The sequence below is a fragment of the Neopelma chrysocephalum genome, unplaced genomic scaffold (genome assembly GCF_003984885.1).
Source record: "Neopelma chrysocephalum unplaced genomic scaffold, ASM398488v2 Primary Assembly neopelma1_303, whole genome shotgun sequence".
NCBI lineage: Eukaryota > Metazoa > Chordata > Aves > Passeriformes > Pipridae > Neopelma > Neopelma chrysocephalum.
The window spans coordinates 734001-759462 of record NW_020897965.1 but is presented as its reverse complement, the minus strand read 5'-3'; the positions used below and the strand labels follow the sequence as shown (position 1 = coordinate 759462).

General features: G+C 50.2%; 1 protein-coding gene across 1 annotated transcript in view; it reads right to left on the bottom strand.

The window, feature by feature from the left end:
* Positions 1-25462, bottom strand: part of FGF18 (fibroblast growth factor 18) — a 76846-nt gene that overhangs the window by 50271 nt on the left and 1113 nt on the right. Inside the window, exons 2-3 of the mRNA XM_027705032.1 lie at positions 25124-25401; positions 24798-24834 (exon numbers count right to left, since the gene is read on the bottom strand). Of these exons, the coding sequence (XP_027560833.1) occupies positions 24798-24834; positions 25124-25155 (69 nt within the window). The 5' untranslated portion in view covers positions 25156-25401. The remainder of the gene's footprint in view (positions 1-24797; positions 24835-25123; positions 25402-25462) is intronic.

Genomic DNA, 25462 nt, shown 5'->3' with positions numbered 1-25462 from the left:
CAGCATTCCTTTAAAAAATAACTATCACCTCAAGCCACTGATGCATCAGAAATGCCTCACACCTGAAAAGAAGCAGCTCTCCCTCTTCTGTTGTCCTTGCCCAATCATTCAAGGTAGGTGCATTTAGTCCTACCTCCTTTCCAAACAGCCACCAGGAGCAGAAACGACAAACGACATCCGTCCTCAGCAAGTCCACAGGGGAGATTTTCAAGTGATTTTTTGCCGAATGATTCTTACACAATGAGTAGTTTCATTTTAAATGGCTTTACAACAATCCTTCAGCTTCAAGAATGACTCCCCTATTTGTTAAATCCCAGACACAGGGTGAGGGAAAGACCATTTTGCTGATGCCGCCCAAGGCTTCACCACACAGCAATCCAAGAAAAGCCTCCGACAGCAGCGGTGTCAGTCCTGCACGGGCTGTGCCCCAGCTCTGCACTCGCCGATGCCTTGTGTGAACAGAGAGCAAGCCCAGCCCCACCAAGGTCAATGAAATCCCCACTGTGCCAAGCCACGTTCGCAGGATTTGGCTTTCCACCCAATCAACCTCCATGCACTTCAGATTTTCTATTTTGAGCTTTCCAGTAACAGGGGATGTTAATCTGTTGTTGTTCATGTCATAAAGCATTACAGCATGAGATGTCCAAGGCCCACAACATGGCCAAGTTAGCTGGGAGCTGGACTTCAGAATTTCCTGATGTTTTTGCTATTTATGCTACGGAGCCTCCAAGCCTCAATAGAGAGCAAACCATTTGTTATTCCCCCAGCTGAACCAGGAATACAAAATCCCTCTCGCTAAGGGCCGTACCGATTGCAAAAGATAAACAAATCACGCAATTCAAAGTCCTCTCAAACCCCATCTGATAAGCAGGAAATACTTATTACCTTTCAGCCATCAAATCAACCCAATATTAATTATTTTCTCCATGACCTTCTAAACACATGAAAGTTAACTTGATAAGGTCAACAAGAGGATATCCAAGACAGATCTTTCTCAAGTCCTCAAAGGCAAGTAACAAACCACTTTGCTTCCATGACTTTGGCAAAATTCCTGTATGCCAATTACAGAAGGGTTTGCTAGCTCACCATGACAGCCATCCTCAGCATACACTGAAACACAATGCACTCCTTATTTGCTGCTTTTTCCTCCACTTAGCTGCAAAGTCAATCCATAGCCAAGATATTGTTACCTTTGTGTTACAGAGCCTAGTCCAGAGCCAGGCAGAAGTGGATGGGCACTGCTTGGGCGTAGTCACTTCTTTGGGCTTAGAAGCACAAATTAGAAATTCATTTAATGCAAAGCAGCTCCATGTTCAGATATGCAGAAGGAAACCAGAGTGAAGGGAGCAGGCACTTTGGAGTGAAGCTCTGCACGTTCAGTGGGAGAGAGGCTATGGCACAAGAGTGTCAGAATTGCACCAATGCAGCTAAGCCTGGCAAAACAACAGAACTTAGAGATTTGCTTTGGTGTTTGTTTCCTCCTGTTGCCCATGGAAAAATATTTTTCCTTAGAAAGTAAATATCCAAAAAGCTAAGCTGCACTCTGAGTCTGGGGAGATGTCACTGTGGTTGGTGACTGCGCACCCTCCGGGATGCACTGAGAAAGGGCAGCACTGTGCACCGTGGAAGCAGCTGTTCAAAATGATGCAGATATGAGATTCCACAAAAGATTCCATCAATGGCATTTACAAAGTACCTCACTGGAAACATTTTTTGATTTTTCTTTTTGGTGAGAAAAAACTATTTCATTGGACACACGTGAATGTCCCATTAAAAACCCAGAGGCCAAAAGATCTCACTCCACAAGAGCTGTACCACTTTACAGATTGTCCACAAATTAAGTCATGAACCATTTTTGTCTTTGATTCCTTAGAAGGCTGTTTCAGAAACACTTCATTAATATTATCTGCCTTCATTTTCTACCTCGTATATTTACCTCCAGTTTACATTTGTTTACTCTTTGTCCTGGTTCCAGCCAGGACAGGGTTAAATTTTTTGCAGTAACCAGGATGGGATGTGGCTGAGGAGGTGTGGCCAGGACACAAACATTAGGCTATACCACCTCATGTCATTGCCAAGGGCAGGAGGAAGAGACTCTCTTCTGAGGAGAAGGGGGTCCTTAGGGGGCAGGGGGGTGGGCTGGCACCAGCTGTGGTTGTGTTGAGTCAGGCTGGTGAGCATTTTGCACATGAGCCACTTTCTCCTTCGTACACTTTTGCTGTTAATAGTGTTGCTGTTACTGGTCCTTTTCTTATCTCATTGCTGTTTCCAGTAAATTGTTCTTATCTCAACCTTTTGTGCCTCCAATTCTCCTCTCTGGCCACACACGGGAGAGGAGGGGGTATGAAGGAGGGGTAGCAGGAGGGAGCTGCAGTGTGGTTTGGAGAGTCTCAGTGGAAAAACTAAACTGGGGAGCATCGTTCCTAAACCACAACACTTTTAGTAACAGTGTCCTTCAGCTTGAATAATACTTTTGCCCCTTGTGCTTCTCCTTGCAATGCATTCAGGCTATTCCCCTTCTCTGCTCTCTTCCCAACCTCCATTTCACCATGCTGTGGCATGAAGAAAGCCGAGAACAGACCATCTCCACCTCCCCTGGTCACAGAGGGGCTCCTGCCTGCAAAGAGGACAGATGCCAAGCTCTCCCTTGGCATGAGCCCATGCAGGAGATGTTGGCCCATCACAGCGAAAAACCCAGAGCTCTCCCTGCTCCTGCACAGATAGGCTCTGGAACTGAGCCCCTCATTGCTTGGACTTGAGTGTTTTCAAGTTGCTGCAGTATGTGAAATTCAAGGCAGTTTGCTCTTTGTTCAATACACTCTTAATTGAAGTGCTTGTAGGGATGGAGCTGGAAAGGAGAAGGAAATGGGGTGATAAAGGGGTCGAGCCTGCCCGTCCCTTTGGATTTCAGAAATGTTAAATAAGAACCAAAGGGAAGACGTTTCCAGGCCTTGGAAAAGGGGACATGCAACTCAGTGAGGTGACACATACTTGGATCCAAAAGCTGCTCTGCAAGCGAAGCCTCTTTTCCTCCAGAGAGCTGCCTGCTGCATTCAGAGGCAGATTAAATCTCCTCAGGTAGTGTCAGACCTCTGTTCTTTCCGAAACACACAGCCTCTGAGAAATACAGCTATTGCTCAGCCACACTCCCCAGCAGCTCCTGAGATCCCACCAGCTGTCCAAGCCATGGATCACTGCTAAAGCAACGCATCCATCCACCTTCAGGTGGCAGACACAGTGTTACTGAACCTGGTATGAAACCAGGAGGAAGGCAGGATGGAGTGCCAAAAAACTGGAACCTGAGAGTTTCAGGAAATGAATGTTTTATGGCCCATCAGCCAGTATTTGACCGTTTTCTAGAGAAAGATGATGCCACCTTCAAAAAAACCAAGTTTCCCCTCTTAATGATGGAATGAGCCGTAGCCAGAACTGTGAAAACACACCATTGGTGAGACATTTTAAACTTGCTCCACCCTGGGAAATGGTTAATTCTGAGGAGGAGCAGGATTTCAGCCTTGATTAATGGCTTTTAGAACCCCAGCCATCCAGTCAGCACTGCCCACGCTACACAGCCTGGCACCAGAGCACTGCCCAAGTGCTGCAATGCAGCTCTCAAACGGCTCCACCACCCCCATCCTTCCCATCTCCACCTGCATCTGCCTGTTCTCACCGACTCAGAACCAGGTCACTGCCAGCAGCCCCTCGGTCACATTATTACTGCCATCCCCACGAGCAGCAGCAGCTCAGCAGCCCCAACAAGCCAGTCCACCCTCTGGCACCTGTGCTGTGTTGTGGTGCAGCAGCACCGAAGGGGCCAAGACAAAGCCACCTCCCAGCAGGCAAAGGCAGCTCTTTCCCAGTTGGGACCAGTTCCTGCTACCTGTGCTGACCAAAGCAAACCAACCCCGTGCATCTCAGCTGAGGGAGATCTGCAGGACGCCACCACTTGCCACGAGCTCTCAACAGTTTTGAGTCTCCAGAAGTACAATTCAGACCTTAAGTCTTTTTATTATTTTCTCCAGTTGAGATATATCCTTTTTTTTTTTTTTGTTTAGTTAAGGGCTGGTGTTATTTTACCACAGCAATCCATAAGGCAAGGAGCAAGCAGGGCTCTTTCTTTCTTCCTTTCTTTCTTTGTCTTTCTTTCTTTTTTAATGCTTGTTATATCTCTGCTATATACTTCCTCTCCACATAGAAATATCCCTTCAAAGCTTGATATTATTGAGCAGCTTTCAACCATGCCCAGCAGAGCCATGTATTCTCTGCATTTGTCTGGCCTTTGTTTCTAGGAATGAAATACCAATGGCTGAACAGTGTGACTTCGTTTCACTCCTTCATTCCAATACTTGTTCTATTTCTATCCCACTGGGTCAAACTCACCTATTGTGAGACCTCACCGATTTCAATTACATCAGGGATTAATTTGTTCCATTGCGTTGAAGCTGTTAATACAATCCTGGCTGGCTCTAGATTAGAAAAGGCACGGTGAGACCTCCCTCACAGGCAGTGTGTTTAACAGCAGTCTTGATCTTCAGTTTTGTTCGGCAGTGGGGTGGTTTTTTTCTTCCCTTTGTGCCTCTTTGCCCCTCTTTTCACAATCTTCCCCTTCCTTTTTAAATTGCCCTTATCAGAACTGGGTGGTCCTTCTGACTTCCACTGTGACTGGCAACGTGTTGCCTCCCAAAGCCGCTGCCCAGGGCTTGCGAGGGAGGTCAGCGCTGGAAGGACAGTCCGACCTGACACCACACAGACATGACCACTCCAGCTTTGGCACCTCATCTCCCCCAGTACTGGATTCCGGAGGGTGGCTGCAGGTCCCCATGGACCCAAAGGGATCTGCAGGTGCTCGGTTCTGCAGATCCGACCCTTGTCCAACTGCCTGTCGACCGAGGTCTCCAGGGGAGAACGGAGATGCTCTGTGTGGGAGATGGACACGCTGAAATGTGTGTTTGTCAAGTGGCTCTGGTTGTCCTGTCCAGGATTCCCAAACTGGGACACAAGACCGTGACAGAGCTTTAAAATGTCCAGCCCTGTGGTCTCAAAGGACATCTCTGATATCAGTGATATGACAGATCCTGACTCAAAATTGTGCTTATTCATGTGATTTTGTCTCAGGGGGAGACACCGGTGCAGGGAACCTCAGGGCCCACGTCAGTGCAAAGCAGTTCAGCTCTGCTTGAGTGCTACAACTCCCTCCCACAAAATCCACTGCTTTTCATTTGAAAAAGAATCCAACCATACCTTAGCGAACTGTATTTTTGGGAAACAGTGTGATGATTCACAAGAGTTTCAAGAGATAAACAGGAGGAAAATTAGAGGATATTAAACAAACAGCTCAACAAACATATTCCTCCCATGCTTACTGAAATCCATTAAATTTCCATGGTGGTTTCATGAGGTCACCTCAGGCTTCCATGGGGCAGCTCTGTGCAGCCTGGGCTACAGGAGCTTGCAAGCATTAATGCTGGAGCTGTCAAACTCAATAGACAGAATTTGGACAGGCTGGGTTCCAGGGCTCCAAATTTGTTCCCATGTTCAGCACCCAGTTTTCCAAAATGTACAACACTCTTGTTTACTAGTGCACTGTTTTATTTTTTTATTGGAGAAAATAGAGCAATAAGCTGGACTAGTATCACCCAAATGTTTATTTAACTCTGCCACTCACCTTAGACCTTGGCAGAGCCATCCAGGGACAGGGTGAAACCCCCACGTTCCAGACACTGCCCCACCTGCCATCTCCCAGTCCAATCACCCACTCAGGTCTCACCCCTTTGGTGCCAGGTATTCCCTGGACAGCACTTCCTTGTACCTGCCTGGCTTGGACGTGGATAGTGTCTGATCATGGCAACCCAAGTCTTGGTGCCAGCAGAAACCCTCACACCTCCACAGCCCCGAGACCTCCCTGCGTGTGCATTGCTCTGGACACAGAATCACAGAATGCTCTGACCTGGAAGGGACCCACAGGGATCATTGAATCCAACTCCTGGCCCTGCACAGGACACCCCAACAATCCCACCCTGTCCCTGAGAGCGTGGTCCAAACACTCCTTGAGCTCTGGCAGGTTTGGGGCTGTGCCCACTGCCCTGAGGAGCCTGGTCAGTGCCCAACCACCCTCTGGGGAAAGAACCTTTTCCTGAGATCCAACCTAAACTTCCCTGGCACATCCTACCATGAAGATCAAACCCACCCTGAGACACACAGCCCACGGAGAAAAGAGAGGATCGGCTCTGGATGATGTGTTACACTCCCAATAGCTCTCACGGTCCTGATCTACAAAAATTACTGCTTCCTCAACCCTTAGCTCTTCAAAATATCCCCCTCTATGGTTGAAATCTGCCGTGGTTTCTTCCAGGTGGTTTTCCTGGGGATGGGCTAAGCTCCCATTGCTGCCACTTCACCACAGTCATTTCCAACGCTATCAAGTTCAGTGAGGGCAAAACAAAACACTAAACAATTCCCCCCCTTCCTGCCATGCCTCCCACAGGGTGCACTCTCTGCTTAGGGGCAAGTTTCCGTATTCATTTGCTCTGCTGATCAGTGGCAACGTCCTTCGGACTTCACAAGCACCACAGGCAACCCTGCACCCCCGAGCAGCCCTGTCCTGCTGCAACCACTCCTCACTGCTCACACCAGGACACACATATTTCTCAGAAGTGGTTTCATGCCCATATCCCTCCTCAGTGCATGAGTGTTGCTGCAAAGAAATCTGCAACAGGCTTTGCAGAACAACTCCAATCAACCCCCGTGAGCCCGTGGATCAGGGAGCTCGGCATGCTACAACTGCCTCCGCTACCTGAGCACAACAAAACTTTTCTTTTCTTGCTGAAATAAAATGCCCTGATATGCAGGAATTAAACCCATTCTGCAATTCAGTCTGTCGCAAAGAGTTGCCTGCTAGTGGTGTCAAGCAGTTGAAACAGGCATTCAAGAAATAAAACCTTGAGAGAAAACCATTAAGTCTCACCAGCCCAAAGCGCACGAGGAGTGAACGCGGTCCCCGCGCAGCAGCAGCAGCAGCGCCCTGTGTGCATCACCCACCCAGCATGCATGGAGGAGGAGCCCCTTTTTGCAGCAGACCTAGCAGCCAACTTGCTCCTAAACAACTTAAAAGCCTTTGCCCAAGGCACAGGGAGCTCTGCAAAGGTGAGAAACAAGGGTGAGGGTCTGCCCCCTCCCCCGGGGTGCTGCTGGCTGAGCACGCCGTCTGTGCCCAGCACCCTGCGCTCCTCGCCCTGTTTCACACACCACGGTGGAGGAGCCTGGCTTGGCAGGTGGGGCTGCAGTGGAGACCAGGCCAGTGCTCCCAGCAGGATGCTCCTGGAACAAAAGCTGCAGCACCCCACTAAAAATACTTACCAGCAATTTGTCTGTCTCTTCAAACGAGACCTGAGCCCAGTTGCTGACAAACCTGCCAGGTTCAAAGCACTCCTGACCTTTTCTCCCCCTTCCCTCCACCAGCAGCAACCTCTTGCCAGGGCAGATGCTCCAGCTGCAAACCCGTTTGGCCACAGCAGCAGGGCAGAGTGGAAACCCCAAGCCCACTCCCCTGAAACCGGTCAGGGGTTTTCCAAACCCTGGAAAAAGGCAGAGTCATTTGCCACGAGGGCTTAAAATGCCAGTTTAAAGCACAGGCCCGGCCGGTTCGAGGTGACATCTGCTCCTCTGCTTGATACCAGCACAGACAAGACCTCCACGAAAACAGGAGCAAAAGCACAAGACATGGAAAACCCAAAGGATACTCAGGAAAACACTGCCATCAGAAGGAGAAGGAATATCATCAGAGACCAACCTCCCCAAAACGGAATAAACATTTGCAGGGGCAGCACCACAGCAGATCCAGTACTTATCCTGGGAGTTCCTTTCATCCCGGACCCCTGACATCCTCCAAGGAACACACAGATCCCTGCTCCCACTGCAGAAAAGCAACTCCCTCTAGGGTAAAACCCGGCAACTGCCGAGCAGTACACACCAGTTCAGGGCAGGATTCCCAAAATACCTTTTTGCACTGCATTTGCAAAGCAAACAGAGATGTGGCTAACAACTGTCCCCACAGCAGCTCCCAAGAACTCACCTCATGTGAGAGGTGGCTTCTCCAAAAGCCCACAACTTATTCAGCAGAGATGCCTGGGGACTTGATTGAATTATCCCAGATCACTTTTCCTCTATCACATTTCCTCTCTGGAAACCTTTTACTAAGCTCCAATTGGTCCCAATCCTGCTCATTCTGGCAAGATAACACCCAGTGACCCTCTGCAGGAACGATGCCAAGGACAGGGACCTCCTCAGATGTCCCTGCTCACTCATCCCATGATTTGGCACCCTCTACACCATGCTGGAATATAAGAAAATGGTTGTGCTCAAGGACAGGGAGGTTAATCCATCTAACAATAACTGGAGGTCATTCCGGGGATTTACTGAAATTGCAGGAGTCATTCAGCTGGGAACACTTGTGCTGCTGGTACCTCACTTCTGCCCTGGTTCACCCCCACTAGCCTGTCTCCACTTTTTTCATGCCTGCTGCTAGGAGGCTGACATTAGCTGTTTGAGACTCAAAATCCCTCCCATAGTCTGAACCCTCCCCTACTACGCTTTAGGCTTATCTTCTCCATCATTCAACCAAGCTGCTTCTTCACTCCCACTGTCTCCAACAGCACTGCTCTGAAGGGAGACTTTTGCAGGGTTAGGGCAAGTATCAAATCCATGTTATGGAAACTATCAAACCACCACTGGAAACTGGGAAATACACAGCAGCCTCCATGGTTACAGGTCTCCTCAACACCAGCCTACTACTGTTAGTTCCTGAGGGGGAAAAGTCTGGTCTCTCTGGGCTGATCTCACTTTCAGGGCTTAATTCCAACATGCAGGGGGGATGCCTAGCTTGGGGATGGGCTTTCTGGGCTCTCCATGCTGACCCAGTGAAACAAAGCCTGTGAGAGCAGGGCTGGTGTTGCCCACTGTGGCTGACACATGGCCAGGGGTCACTGTGGACCTGCCCTTCCCCAGGGCAGAGCTTTTAGGCCTTTAGAGTCAAAACAGGAAAAAGAGTTGTATGTGAACATCTCTGCAAATTTCAAGCTATGATTCAGAGATACAGTGACTTCTCCTCGGGTCTAAAAACCCAATAAAATAGCAACCACCAATGGGCATTTAATTTTTTCCCTCCATTTCCCATGTTTCAAGGATGCTGGCAGTATGTAATGACATGTTCTCTGTCCTTGGATATCACCCACCATATCTAAATTGACTATTAGATAAGCTCTAACTTCAGATAATGTTGCAAGAGCCAGGGGCACAACCCTTGCTTTTTAAAAGAGCAAAGTACACAGCTGTACCAAACCCCAAAATTTTCAGAAAGGGGACAGAGATGACATAAGATCCATCTGCCCTGTAACTGCAGGGGCCAAGAGGTGCCCAGCACTGCTGTGCCCAAGACAGACTTAGGTGTGGAAACGACATTGGAGGTTCCTGAGCAGGAGAGGGAAGGGAATGGGGACAACAGCACAATCCAGCAGCAGAACAATTCCCAGGAACAAGCCACTGGAGCTCCCAGAACCCACTGGGGCCTCTTAAAGGCAAGATCCTGGGGCACCAGTGTTGAGAAAGAGCAGTCAGGGTGAAAAGTGGAGTAGGCCAGCACATCACCTGAAACCAAATGGCAATTTGTGAAATGACTGCCATGGAGATGAGCTGCCCCTTGTCCTTCAAACACCTTTTCCCCATTTCAGTTGCCCACTTTGCCAACACACTGCTGACAAGTTTCATTGCTTCCTCTTTCTCTTCTAAAGTTACTGTGACCAAGCACTTGCAATATTAGAGTTGCTCCTGCATAGATCCCTGCCTACGTACATGAGAAATGTCTTTCTTACGCAAGTCTTGCAAGCTATTTCTGGAACAGGGTTTTTCAGAGGTGATTTTGATTAGTAATTTGATCAGTTATTTGAAACATAAGATGCAAGATTTCCTTTGTCTCTGCAACGGAGATATTTTATTTTGATCTTGCTTTATGCTTTGCTTGCCTTGCAAAACCTATTTCATGAACTGTAAGGCAGGATGGAGCACTCTGGATGTTCCATGAACCCCCAGATGAACCCCATGGGAGCCTTGGTGACATAGGAGGGGGACAGAACCAACCTCCATTTGTAAATGTCCTACGTGCTTTAAATAAATCTCTTCAAATCAATTTATCTTGAAAGACCCACTTCTATTTAGCAAAACTTAATCAATTATAGTCACTATTAACAATCTTTTCCATTTCCTATAATTTCCCCAGGGTGGCCCTACCTGTAAACATGGTCTGAGATGCAGAACTTCCTGCAGTGATCAGAAAGCATGACTTCACATCAAAAACATCCCCAACGTAAAACCAAGATGTTAAAAAATGTTTGTATTCTGTGAACAAAGTGTATGGCCAGCTCCAAAAGCTTCAAGGGAAAAAGAAGAGATGGGCACCGCCTCTGTTCCAGCACTGGCACTCAAGATGCTCCTCACCAAGCCTGGAGCTCTCACAAGCCTGCAGAGAAGGTGCCAACCCTTTCCCTCCTGCCCCTGCCAAAGGTGGTCATAGCAAACTGAGAGGGAAGTAAGCACTGAAGTGACCTAAACCCAAGGCACATTTGAGGAGATGTGCTCCTGCACCTCCCAATTCACTACTGCCCTCCCCAGAACAATACTCCTGTCCCCTTGCTGCTGCTCTCAGCCTGCTCTACACATTGGCACAGTCCTGCAAGACTTGCTGGCACCATCCCAGAGGTGAGAAAAAAGGCTTTGGAGCAGCAACTGAGGGCTGCCAGTCACACCAGCTTGGTACCTGCTAACAAAAGTTGAGCATCTATTTGGTGCTCCTGGTTTCCCTCGGTGAAAACCCTGCTGCCACAGGGTCCCCTACTTGAGGAATCACAGAATCACAGAATGGCCTGGGTTGGAAGGGACCTTAAAGATCACCCAGTTCCACCCCCTGCCATGGACAGGGACACCTTCCACTAGCCCAGGTTGCTCCAAGCCCCATCCAACCTGGCCTTGGACACTTCCAGGGATGGGGCAGCCACAGCTTCTCTGGGCAACCTGTGCCAGGGCCTCCCCACTCTCATAGTAAAGAATTTTTTCCTAATATCCAATCTAAACCTACTGTCTGTCAGTACGAAGCCATTCCCCCCTTGTCCTGTAACTACATGCCCTTGTAAATAGTCTCTCTCCATCTTTCTTGTGGGCTCCCTTCAGTGCTTGGCCACTGCCTGCTCCTGCTTGTGGACTGATCAATTCTGCTCACACGAGTTCCCCCAGTGTCAGCCCCAGCCTGCTGTCCTGGGCCAATGGGCTTGAGGAGCATTTTCACTCTGAGTTGTCAACTCTGCTCCAGGCTGCTCTATGGAGCACCACAAAACCCATCAGCATTTAGAGGGAGCAATAAAAAATATCCTGGCTGGGTTGTTCTGTAAAGGCTCTTCCTCCAGCACAGCCAGGATTGCCCCATACCTGCCAGCAGCCACGGAACTTCTCCTTCCCCAAAAGTGCTTTGAAATACATTCTCAAGCCCTATTATCTCTCCTGTTTATACCACGCTCCCTCTATTATCAAGAAATCTCCGAGTAATTTATAAGCCCACAAGCTCCTGCACTAACAGGCAATAAATCACATTTACAAACCCCATCACCTACTGTTCCGAGGGCTGCGGTGCCGGGCGGGCGCGGGGCTGGACGAAGGGGGTGCAGGGAGCAGCTGCCTCCCCAGCCCCTGCACACCCCGCTGTGTTCTGAGGAGAAGGCAGCTCTGATCCGCACCCCTGCATGTTTATTTTTTAAGGATCCGGAGAGGATTCCAGCCAGTGTCCTACCTCACTGTGTTCTCCCCATCCGACCCCAATACAAGCACACAAAAGAGGGTTTTCTTTTCACAAAATCAAACCGAAGGAGGAGGATGTTTTTGGCTATTTTCCTCGAGGAAAGAGGTTGCCCATCTAATAATCCCTAAATGGTTGTTGGGCTTTCATGTATGCCTCTGAGCCTCTGAGCCTCCCCTTGCCGTGCCAGGTCGCTGGTTTTCTTTTCCACAGAATTGCAAAACCCCTGAATAACAAGGTTTGTGCATGGAAGTGCTGACACAACCCTTAACTACAGCATCCTGAACATGATACCAGAATAAGGACGCTCCCTGTGTGGCCCAGCCTATGGATAAATAAAGCATTTCAGCAGCCAGTGCCGACAGATCATAAACCTCCACGAGCATAAATACCAACAACAACTCAAAAAGATTAGAGGGCTTACGGGCAAGGCAGGCTGAGATGATTTAGAGTTGAGGTGGAAGGGTCATTATTGCTGAATAGGTGGGGGTGAGTGGGCCACAGAAATCAATAAACCATTCTGCTCCCAGGGAAGGAAGGGGCCACGCTAATTGTGCAAACACACATTTTCCATTTGAGGCTGGAGATCTCCGACTCACCCAACACAGATGGATACAGGGAATTCGCACTGTCTTGCAGAGGAACAAGGACCACACCCCATGGCACATGTCCCAGGAGCTCTGTCACTCAGAACAGAGCACACCTAAGCCCCTTGCTGGGCACAACCCACTGCTGGAGGCAGCTTCAAATGAATGCAGACCCAGGCGATGTTCAGCTTCATTAATTCCATTTTCTATGAAGTTAATACATAGCTGGGATAAGTATCTTGGTTGCTTTCAGCATCACCATCAAGTCAGAGCTTTTCCAGTGCCCAGTTCTAGCCCTGCACAACCACCCGGCAGGTCCTGCCAGCACTGGTTACCTTCAAGCAACAAAGTTTCCCAAGAAAACTTTGGGACTGGCTTCATCCCTGATAAAATAACCCCATTTGGAAGTTTTCACACTGGCATCAGAGATGGAGGTGGTCACAAAATTAGGCACAACAGATTGCTGTGTCCTGCAGCGAAAACAAGACACAAAGCTTTGCAGACAGGTTTCCAGGCACACAGCTGCTGAGGCACAGAGTTCAACGGCAGCAAGCAATTCCTCCTTTGTCAGAGAAGAGAGAATCTTCTCATTTGGTTCCCCCCATTCCCCATTCTTTCTACCTTTTTTCCACACTTTCTTTCTAGGGAACACAGTAAAGACAAAAGACACCAGCTTTGGAGAGTGAAGCCTCTTTAAAAACAGAATGAATCTCTACTGTACAAATAAATAACTACTTGCACCTAATGGGCCAAAGTACTCAAAAGCCCACCTTGGGACACGCTGCAGGAGGTGGTCCAGGGAACCAGCAGGCAGTGGCAATGCCTGTTATTCCCATGAAGAAGCCTGAACTCACAAGCACGTACAGGTACAAATGGTGAGGATCTTCACTCCTGCCGATCAGAACTGGGAGCTGGAGCTGGTGGTAAAGTACAGGAACCTGCTCTGGTCCCCCTGTGTGAGCCAGTGTCCTCCCCTCCGCCTTTCCAAAGGTATTTAAATAAAACACTCTCTAGATCAGTTAATAAATGTTTGAAGTTTGCCCAGCTCATGTCAAGCTTACAGCTTGCAGTTAATGGATTTCAACTTTACTTGGGATTTTGAGAGTTTTTAACACCAGTAATTTCATCTTCCCTCCAGAAATAAATTCCTCAATGGCTTCACTGCAAAAATATTCCCAAGAATGGACAATTCTGCTGCTCGTGTTCTAAAGACAGCACACAAAAAAAAATCAGATTACTATTGAGCCTTATCAAAAATATGGCATAAAGCATGTGTTGACTTTAATCCAAACCAAACTGTCAATCTGCCTTCAGGATCCGATCTAACAAACACACGAGCCTAGGGCCAGAAAAGAAAAGCAGGGTTTGTTTTCTAATAGAAGATTTGTTCCGATCTCTATTAGCCACGCTTCTGCCTGGAAATATTTACACTGCAAACACCAGACAAATAGGATTTCTTATCTTTCTGCTTTGTTGAGTTGGGGAAAAGTTTCATTTGTTATTAATTAATTTAGATTGCAGGTTTCCTATTTTCAGGGAACAATTCTCAACAGTTTTGGAAAATAAATCTGGTTTTGAAACATTTTAAATGGGGGAAAAAAGAAAGCAGCATTAAAATCACTTAAGTTAGGGCTGCTGCGTCCCCATGCAGCTCGTGGGGACCAGGGACAGCCCCACACATTTTGCTTCACCCACTGCCAGTCACCAGCACTGGGAAGAAATGCTTCTGAGGTGAAATTCAGGCCAGGCATGGGCAAACACAGACATGAGACCTTATGGCATGAGGTTCCCCAGGAGCCCTTTCTTAGAGGCACCCGCATCCATTCCTACAGCCCCGTGAAGCACCGTGCCTCGCCCAGACACGCCCAGTTCCCTGTTTGGTCTGGGAATGCCCACAGCTGTCCCCCACCTGGGCCCAGCACCCAGCACAGAGCAGCTCTGCCAGCTCAGCCTTCCTGGCTCGGGGCAGAGTTAGCACACATTTCATTTAGAAGTGAAACCCCCCAACTTAACCTGGTTGGCACACGTGGTGATGGTGCACGCTGGGGAAATCAGGCTCCCAGAAAGAAATCTAAGCTGAGGAAATAAATTCCATTTTCTTGTTTGCTACATTTAAACAGCAATTAAATTCCTATTACCTACTCTTTCAACATAAACAGCACAAAGCCCTCTGCATCACTGGCAGACTGCTCCCATTTATTATAGGCAAGAGGGAATGGCTTTAAACTAAAAGAGGAGAGATTTAGATTAGATGTTAGGAAGAAATTCTTTACTCAGAGGGTGGTGAGGCTCTGGCACAAATTGCCCAGAAATCACAGAATATTCTGAATTAGAAGGGACCTATAAGGATCATCAAAGTCCAACTCCTGGCCCTGCCCAGGACACCCCAACAATCCCACCCCATCCCTGAGAGCATTGTCCAAACCCTCCTGGAGCTCTGGCAGCCTTGGGGCTGTGCCCACTGCCCTGGGGAGCCTGGGCAGTGCCCAACCAGCCTCTGGGGGAAGAACCTTTTGCTGAGATCCAACCTGAGCCTGCCCTGACACAGCTCCAGCCATTCCCTCAGGCCATTCCCTGCTCACACAGAGCAGAGATGGAGCTGCCCCTCGGGAGGAGCTGCAGACCCCGGGGAGGTCTGACCTCAGTCTCCTCCTCTCCAGCTGAACACACCAAGTGTCCTCAGCTGCTCCTGGTATGGCCCCTGCAGGCCCTTCACCATCTTTGTGTGCCTCATTTGGACACTTTCTAAGAGATTTAGATCTTTTTTATATTGTGGCACCCAAAACTGCTCCCAGGACTCAAAGTGAGGCCGCCCCAGGGCAGAGCAGAGCAGGACAATCCCCTCCCTGATGCCCCAGGACAGGGATGTCCCTCCTGGCTGCCAGGGCACTGCTGACTCAGGGCCAACTGGGACCAACCAGGACCCCCAGGGCCCTTCCCAGCACTGCTTTCCAGTCTGTCCATCCATCCAGGGTTGTCCCATCCCAGGGCAGAATCCAGCACTTCCCCTTGTTGAACTTCCCATGATTGGTGATTCCCAGCCCTCGGATCTGTCCAGGTCTCTCTGCAGGGCCTCCCTGCCTTCGAGGGAGTCAACAGCTCCTCCCAATTTTGTATCGTCCACAAACTTACTTAGTATCCCTTAAAGTTTTGCATCCAAGTCATTTATTAAGATGTTGAAGAGCTCTGGGCCTAAGAAGCTGTGGCTGCCCCATCCCTGGAAGTGTTCAAGGCCAGGTTGGATGGGGCTTGGAGCAACCTGGTTAATGGCAACAGGTTGAAATAAGGTGGTCTTTAAGGTCCCTTCCAACCCAAAGCATTCTGTGCCTCTATGATAAGCAGGGCAGACCCTCCATGCTGTCCAAGCCTGGCCAGCACCGTCAGGCAAAGCTGCCCTCACTCCTCCCTTCCAACCTGGGATGTACCAGCTTTGCTGGTCATTGAAAGCCCTGATGGTGAAACATGCACACCCGTTTTGCACCACAGCATTTCCTATCCCCAAGGCCCATGGTCAGGCTGGCTGGTCATACAGCAGGATGCCCAACACGGAGTTTCACATCTAATTTTGGGTGAAGTCTGTAGAAGAACCGCCTGCTCCCCAGGATAAAAATGCCATGTGTATGCAGCCTCCTGTAACAGGCCTCAGCCACCAGAGCTGCTGGTTCCCTATTGATTGCTGGGGGACTGTTTGCTATTCCGATCTCAGCTGGACAGAAGTCTCCCCAATCACCGCAAGGTCACGACCACGGGGTCAGAAACCTGCACTACATAGATCATAATTTATTTTACAGCTAATCAATACCACTCTGCACCATGCAGTCTTACAGTACAGCCTCACACTGAGGGACTGATGCTATTCATATGGGATTGTAACCTTACGGCCTGGGAGCTTAAGGGGGTCAAAACCAGCTTCCATGTTAGAGTTGGAGAACAAGGCTGGAAGTGGAGCACACACTCCACTCGCTGTTTGTTTGTCCATTCCTATAACCCAGTCAAATTCCACCTATGATTTGAATGCAACTTGGAAAAGGAAATATGATTATCTGATCAGGATTATATCCAACACTCCGATGGGAAAAGCCATGGAGCAGCACCATCAGCAGATCACCCAAGGTTTGACAGGAAGGAAGTGACCCCAGTCCCCGTGATTTCAGTACTGCAGTGCCAGCCTTCCAGACCATCCTTCTCCTCAAAAAAGCATCAGAGAAGCAGCAAAATGCCTTTCTATTAATAATGTTCTTCTTCCCATTTTCTAATTTATATACCCGTCCCACCAGCCATGCCCACAGGCACCCAGTGCACGTGCTACAGCCTAGTTATTTACCAGGCTCACCATTGCTCCCTGCATTTTTCTGTTAATTCTGGATTTCTGTGCAAGAGTAGCTCAGGGCATTCCAAAAGATATAACAGCTTTTTAACAAGCTGTCCTTCAAAATGATGCCAAAGATAGTATTTTAGAAGGAAAGAAAGGGATTTGAAATATGCAGCAAGAGAAAAAGGAAGTGAGAGGACTAAGGAGCGCTGGGAATACCTTGTAGGAAGAGCAATGCATTAATTGCTGCATCCTGGCATTTGTATCCATGCAATATGCACTTCCCTGAGACCCACACCAATTCATCAGTCTCAACATGATTTGTATTATAAAAGAGAAATCACAGGGTGCACTTGGCCCCTGACCACCCTGCTTCCCCTCAGGGCCATCCCCTTGCTGTTTCAGGATCCAGCCCCCCTCAGTCTGGCCACTGTTGGGGGCTCTGGCTCTGCCTGGGGCAAGTCCCAGCTCCCCCAGCCTGCCCCATCTTCTATCTGGGTGCGGGTGAGCCCACGGACTGGACTCCATCTCATCTCCCATCATCATCGGCCATACAGCAGTGAGCAGGCTGTGCTGAACTGTTCCCCACTGCCTGCTTCTTACCACAGAATCATTTACTTTGGAAAAACCCTCTAAGATCATTGAGTCAACTGTTAACCCAGCATTGCCAGGCCCATTGCTAAACCATGTCCCCAAATGCCATATCCACACATCTTTTGAACACTTCCAGGGATGGACAGCCTTCCACTGCTTGACAACCCTTTCATTGAAGATATTTTTCCTAATATCCCATCTAAACCTGCTCTGGTGCAACCTGAAGCCTTTTATCCCAACGCCACAGCCTCAGATCTTCCCCTTTCCTCCCACTGCCTCCAAAGCAATGTTCATCTCAGCTGGCATCACCAGCAAACTCGACAGCACCCACTGAGCTACAGCCAGAAAGCTGAAGAAGCACTGAGACAGGAGCTATGTGCAGGAGGATGCATCAGACACTGTTATAGCACCCTAAGGTCTGGAGGTTAAAGGCATTCTGGGTTTCCCAGCAGCACCATCCCTTTTCCATGGGCTGCAGCAGAATCAAGCTGGTAACTTCATGAAAAAGCAAATGCAGGCTGTGAGCAGGGTGTGAGTAGAGTCCAAAGCGCTGTCACTACATGGACAACACTGCCATGTGGTTCAGCCTGAAATTCAGCTGTTTGTGCAGGCAGAGCAGGCAGGGAGCTGTGGAAGCGGTGGCCAGGGAACCCAGCCCCACATGGAAGTAGCAGGGACACAGACCTGCAGCCTGCCCTTGGCCGAGGGAGAAGATTGGCACGTCAGCTCCCACCCACTGCAGCCCCCAGGGCGGCGAGGAGCTCACACAAAGGGAAATACACAGACCATGACAGGCTAAGCCCCCTCCTTCCTCTCTGTTCCCTTTTCTTTCTCTTCATGCTATGGTAAGGCTGCTGAATGGGAATAGGAAAATACTTTGGCAGAGCCAGTCTTTTCTATTTTGGGGTTTTTTTTAATATATTTTCCCTCCAGCTGCTTTGCTGGATGCCTAATCCTCCATGGACATCTGGGGAGGTACCAGGACACAGAGGTGACATACCAGGTAGGCAGCTCGATGCACAGCTCTGCATAATTTCTGCTGGTACCTGCTGTTACGGCACAGCAGGTGATCAAACCACAAAAATCCAGGGAAAGAAAGAAAAAAAAAATCATGTTCAGACTTGTTGGGGCCACAGATACACAGGTGGAAGCCCCTTGACCTAAGAAGCAGAGCACAGGAAGGTGCATCTCCCAGGCAGGAGGGTGTTTTGGTGCCTCCCTGGGCTCAGGGCTTCCAGCTCCCCCAGCACAACCTACCCCAGCCTTCCCAGGACCAGAGCAGTTTCCAGAGACCCGAGGCAGAGGCCTTGGCAGCAGGTATCATTCCTCACCAACCTCTTCCCAGGCAACAACAGCAGCCACTCCTCTTCTCCCTTTTCAAATCATGTTTCCTGAACATATTTTTCACCTGCACTTATCACAACTGATATCTAGAGTACCCATATCTGGGGGAAAACGAAGCAAAAGCAGTTCAGCAAGGGAGGAGAGAGCACAATGGGTTTTCCCAACTCCTAAGGAAAGGAAGAGAAACAATAAAATACTCCCAAGAATCTGGGAGTAGATAGATCCAAAAACATGATTTTCAGTCCCAGAGGAGTCTATCTCAAGCTCAGCCTCCTGCAGCAGAGAGAGATACGCACTGACCCGGCTGACCAGCTCGGTGCTATCACCTTACAGCAAAATCAGATATTCTGAGAGGCTGCCCAAGCCCCCCAGTGCTGTTCATCCTACCTGAGCCCCCTGAAGTCACTCCCAACAAAGGACCCACCACCAGCATCACCACATCCCAAAAGCACCCACAGGGCTTTGAAGCGACACTTCCTTTGCCTCGTGGCCTTTGCCTGTTCCACTCTTTTCCCTCCCACCTCAGAACGCTGCGGCCAAGCAAAAACCAGTTTTGAGTTTGAGCTGCCACCCGTCCTGCAGAACCCCGCAGCACTCTGAACCCCGCAGCACTTGCCTCTGTCCAGGTGCAACAAGGAAAGCAAAACTAAAATTAAATACAAGTACCATGCCGCATCCAGTTATCTGAAACAAAATCCGAACCTCACAGGTACCCTCCTGTGTGCTCTGCACAACAACACCTGCGTCCTTCTCTGTTTCTCTGAAGCAACTTGCGTATCTCTGGAGCTTTGGAAAAGCAAACTGCACACACAGGGGTGCACATTGAAGCCTCCCAGCAGCAACTCTGCTCTGCTGCCCGTTGTCACAGCAACACCCACAGGTGATGCTGTGCCCAATGCCACAGCACACCCAAGCCCCCAAATGCTGAAGCAACTCAAGTTTGTGTCAGCCTCACTAGGGTGGGAATCTGGAAACAGATCAGTCCTCGCACATCTTCCTGCTAAACATGAGTTTGAGGGGTCTTTCTGGCAGATAACCTGCCCCAGCACACTGAGGGGCTAGAGACTGTCAGAAGCAGAGGCAGGGCGTGCCCAGGGCAGGCAGCCAAAGCCAGCGGTGGGGCACAGGCTGCACACTCCCACCCCTGTAGGAGCAAGACCCACATTTGCATTCACTCCGTGCTAATCTCAGTCTCACTTCTCCCACTTCTCCCAAGTGTGCATCAGCACAAGCACCAGCCCAGTGCCACTCAGCAGGGCTTCTAGCCCAGGCAACTGCTCCAACATGCATCCTCTTCCTCCACAAGCCTGAGCTCTTCAAAGACCAGGAGGCAGAAACAGGACATGAGGGGCAGCTTCAGGACACAGAACTTCATGGAAGGGTGCAATGAGTCAGCAGCAGGGAACAAAAATCCCTTGTGGCAAGCAGCAAAGTTGTTTCTTGGAGAGCAAGGGGGTTTGAAACTAGAACAAATGATTTAATATGCAACCAGACCCTGCCTCTGCAGGTTGTGGGCCAGCAGAGCCACACCGGCAGGTACTGCATCCGCTGTCTTGAGTCCAGCAGCAGCACGGAGCCAGAGCTGTGCACCATCTCATCAACTCCGGCCTATGACGGGGTCATGCACTGCAACATCGCTGAGCTTCTCTGCTTATTAAATCAGGCTTTGCTCATGCAGTTTCCCTGGTCTTCTCACTGCCTAGTAATTGTCAGGTGCAATCAGAAAAATCAACAGAGAGCTGTCCAGCCTTTCCCAGACCACCTTTGCCATATTCTGTCCTTCTCAGCATGACTTCTACACCCTCGCAGAGCAGGAGGCAGGTGCTGGCACAGGGATCCCCTGCTGAGGCTTGGTGGTCCTGGTCCAGGCTGAGCAGAGATGGCAGGCACAGATCACCGAGCCTGGGAGCCCCAGGGCTCTGGGTCCAGCTGAGTCTTAGTATGCAGGGGACCTCAAGGATGGGAGCAGTACGAGGTTCCAGCCGCCTTGTCCCACAGCGCAGGTTTCGGGGGCAATGTGGTGATGCCCAAACTCCACCTCTGGCAGTACACACAGCCGTGGCTGCCGTGCCAGGACAGACACTGTGCCACCCAATGGTGGGCGAAGACAGGGGGTTCCCATCCACAGGGAGGGCAGACATGAGAATGGCGCAGTCCAGAACCCTCCTTCAGTGCCATGACAAGCACTGTCACCAGGAGGCCCAGGGCAGGGCAGGGCAGGGACCTGTGGCACTGCTGCACACCTGCAGAAGGGGCAGCCAGGCAAGGCAGGCTGGGCAGGCTGTGACCAGGACCACCTCTTGCTTCTCCACAACACTGTCCCCAGTGCCATTTGGCAGCACTCGCCGCTCGTCCTCCTTGTCCTGGGAAGGACGGCTGTGGAGCAGCAGACAGGGAGAGGGGAGGGAGTTGCTCAGCAGGCTCACGCCTCCGACATGTGCCGCGCGCAGCTCCGCCAGACCGCAGGATCTGGCTCACTGAATGCGTGGAAGCAACACTTCTCCATGTCTCTCTTTACAAAGCCCCAAACAATAACTGTCTGTCGCTGCACAGGAGCTTAGGAGAAACATAAGTTGCTATTGGCATGGTGCACGGCAGCCTTCCTCTTACACAACACCAGCAGATGTGAAAATAGCCCAGTGCTGCCTTGTGCATTCCTCTGACCTCGTGTTTGCTTCTGGATCAGATTCCAAAGCTGGATCTTAACCTACAAGAGCCATAAAAGCAAAGGATTTGGCCCTATCAGGGACCCCTTCATAATCTAAGACAGATGCACTCCACGTAGAAGAACACGGTGAGGTTTATCAGGGCAGGGAAGAGGCTGAGGCAGGACCACCCTCTGCTCTACAGCACAGCCAGGGCAGCCCCTGCAGCGGCATCGCCCCGTGCTCCAGCTGACAATGCACTGGAGGTGGCTTAGGGACAGAAGAGCTGGAAGCTCTTGCAAGCCAGGACAGCACTCAGAACCTCGCATCCTACTGCTCAGCCTACACTGAAGCTGCCTCCAGCCCCCACCTGCCCTGGCAAAGGAGGCCCTCTGAGGTCCCACGTCCCCAAGCCCAATGTCCTAAGAGTCACGGTGCTGCCGGAGTCAGCACAGCTTGGGTGATCCCCTCCAACCGTCCAAGGTGCTCCTGGTGTTTCTCACCTGCTTGAAGAGCAGAGACTGACTCCAAAGCCAAACCCAAAATCACCCTGGGAAATACAGAGGGGAAAAGCACGTGGAAGAGAAATTGCTCCTGAAAGTATGAAAAGGTAGCAGGAGAATAAACTGAAGGATGCTAAAGACATGTGATAAGAGGGAGAGATCAGTAACCATCGATGAAAGGGCATCCCTAAGAACAACCTGCATAAATAAATTAATGTCTCCAGGGTCCCCAAGGGTATCCAGTATCTCTGCTTTGGAACTGCAGCAACCCCAAGCAGCAGAGGAACTTCCTAAGATGCAAGAGAAGAAAACAAGACAGGGCTATTGCTGTTGCAGGGGAAGGGATCAGTGAATGAGTTGTCCTCCAGGCAGCTCTGTGAGATACTGGGCTGCTCCCAGGGCTGTGCTGCACCTATGCTCCAGCAGTGCTCCCCTCTGACCCAACATGTGCTCATCCCCATGTTTCTTGGTGGAAATGTCACATGACAGAAAAGCCCTGGAGTCTGACTCATCCAGGAGTCTAAATCCTGCTCCTGGAAGCTCCAGACCCTCCAATCTCCCTGTGGCCCAGCCTGGGGAACAGCCCCTCCAGTGCTGCCGCAACCTGCCCAGAGGTGATGCTGTCCCTGAGCAGGTCACCCTCCGGCAGCTGTGCAGGTGGGTTTGGAGTCTACAAGAAAGTTTTTAGCAGCAGTGAGCCACTGACACCAACTGCAGGCAGCTCACACATCAACGCACCGCAGGTTCATGCACGAGGAACTAACAGAAGACACAGAACAGCCAAGCCGTGGTGTTTTGCCCCAGAACATCTCCAGCCCCACACATGCTGGAGGGATTTCTGTCTCTGCACACAGAGCCACAGGGTAACAGGCAGCAGCAGAGGAGCGTAATTCTAAGACTAACACATGGGGCAACCCGCAGATCACGGCTTGAACAGGAGGGCGAAAGGTGGCTTTAGAATATAATCCACTTCAGGAGCTCTTAAATCTCTCCAATACAACACAGAGCCCTTTAAGCAAAACTAAACAACTTCCTTTAGACTAAATAAATATTAAACCTAAGTGATGCATTAATTTACTCCAGTTCACCAAAGGCTAACTCCTACCCAAACTGATCATTATAAAAGAAATCCTATAATCCCTCGCTCCCATTCAGGCTCAAAACATGTAATCCCGTGAATAAATCCAGAAAGAAAGTGTAACAAAACGGGCAATAAAAACTTACAGCATTCACATCTTTTCATCTACCATTAATACTGTAAACACTCACTCGAAGGCCCTCGAGTATGACTAATCTAATGTTTTGGCTCCCAACCCTGATTGCCGAAGGAGCTCCACTCTCACTGTGACACCCAGCAAGCTCCACTGCCCTCCAGCCGCAGCCAGGACACCCCTGGAGTGCCCAGCACAGCCATCCCCACTTCACATCCCACAGAATGCTGCAAAATCAGCACGAAATGGAGCAAATATGGTTCTAATAGCACCAGAGCGCAGAGCTTTCTTTTTTTCCCCCCCTTTTTTTTTTATTATTTTATTGCTTTGGAAGCCTGCAAGCTCCAACTGTATAAATGCCAATAACTTTGTTTTAAGGCTGCTGAAGTAAGAGATCAGATTTTAGCAAGTGCTTTCCAGGCATCCAGCCAAACTTTTTCTGATTCACTAAAAGCACCAAAGGGAGGGGGAAAGGGAGGGGGCTGGAGGGCTGATTAACTTCAGTTACCGCACAAGCACAAAAAAATGTCTCCCCGTTGCAAAGGGTGCTGGCGCTGTGAGCCCTGTGCAGCCTGTTATTCCTTGGGCTTGAAAAAAAATGCACCAGAGAAATAGAGCAAACACCTTCCAACCGCAGGGTAATTTACAGCTGTGGATCCTCTCCTGCTGAGGAGGCTACTCCACCGGGGGAGGCTCTGCTGGTGTTGGGTTCAAGCTGCAGTTTTTGGTGGGGATGAGGAAAAAAACGTGACCAGGGATTTTTTTGATGGGTGGGGGACCAGGGATGGGGCTGGTCTGGGGCTTAGCCAGAGGGACAGAGCCCCCTCCAAGGCTGTGGCTGTGCTCATCCAGGACCATCCCTTGCTGCTGTTGGGGATCTGGAGAGGGTGAGCAGGTGCAATCCTGGCCAACACATCACACGGGGCCAAGGGGTGGCACAGGCATCCCCCAGTCCTGGGGGGATGGTGGGCTGGAGCCACTGGAGCAGTGGCACCTGCTCTGCCCAGCCCCGCAGGTGGGTCTGCTCCAGGATGCCCAGCTAAAATCCCTGTGGCAGTGAGGTGTGTGGCCATGGGGCTGTTGGGGGGCAGCTGCCATCCCCATCCCCATCCCGCGGGCGCCTGGGCTGCAGGGCTTTGCCGCTCAGGGTGTTCCTCCAACGGCTTCATTCCTGCCGAGGCAGGATCAAAGGCTGGAGCTGACTTGGACGGCGTTCTACTGAATAATGGGGAGGGAGCACACAGCCTCCTTCTCCTGGCTAGGGAAACTCGTGTTTTTCAAAGTATCAGTTTTTGGGAGTAAGTTCTCAAAGAGGGAAAGGGGAAAAAAAAAAAAAGAAGGAAAAGAAAAGAAAGAAAAAAAATAAAAAGGAGGGCGAGCAGGAGAGCGCCTGCTCTTCCAAGGCAAGTGCATCAATCAACATTGTGCAAGGAGAGTCCAGCACTCCCTCTCACATCATTAGCCAGGCTAATGCACTCCAGAGGATCCCGCTACGGCAGGCTACCGGCGCACCGGCTGCTCCCCAGCCTCGCACCGGCGGCAGAGCACAACCGGGCACGGAACGGGAGCTGAGTGCGAGGGGCAGTCCCGGTCCAGGGCAAGTGACACTCCAGCATCTGGTGCGGGGCTCGGTTTAATACGGCTATAAAAACTAGAGGGAAACAAGTGAAAGCCCCAGCCAAACCTGCCTGGCACTCGAGGTCAGCACACCGCCTTTGTTTCTATTTTACAACCAAAAGCGAGAGAGGACAGAAAGGACACGTACCTGTACCTGAAAGCACAGCAGCAGGAAATGTAAACATCTGGAGAGGAGAAAAAAAAAAAGCAACAAAAGATCAAATGATGTGGTAAAATGGTTAAAGTTGGGGGTTTTTGCTTTTTTTTTTTTTTGCTTTGTTTTTGTTTGCAATTTTTTAAAGGGCATAGAGCGATGCTCTGCTTATAGAAAGGCTCGGGTCCCAATTACCACCTGGTTGCAAGGAAAACGCAACCGGAGACTCCAGAACGAAAGTTTAAAAAAAAATTAAAAGTATTTTTTAAAATTTAAAAATAATAATAAAAAAATATTTAGAAATATGTCATAATCCTTACAGGCAAGTGCAGGCTGAGAGCAGTGAATACATCGCTGGGCGAGGAGGGGGTTGGCCGGCGGCTGGTCGCTAGCGGAGCGCAGTCCCCCGCCGCCGCGCTGACATGGGAGCGATCCGGCCGGCGAGCTCCGATCCGCGCCGCGCAGCTCCGCGCCGCTCCGCGCCGCCGGGAAGTTGTGGTACCGCCCGCTCTGCCTCCGCCGAGTGACTCGTCAGGCATCAGCTCTCCTCTCCCCCTGTCTCTCCTCCTCCTCCTCCTCTCCCTCTCTCTCTCTCCGCCTTTGGGGGGATGAAGGTGCTTATTGTCAGTAACTTCCGATCATCAGCAAGTGCCCCCCCG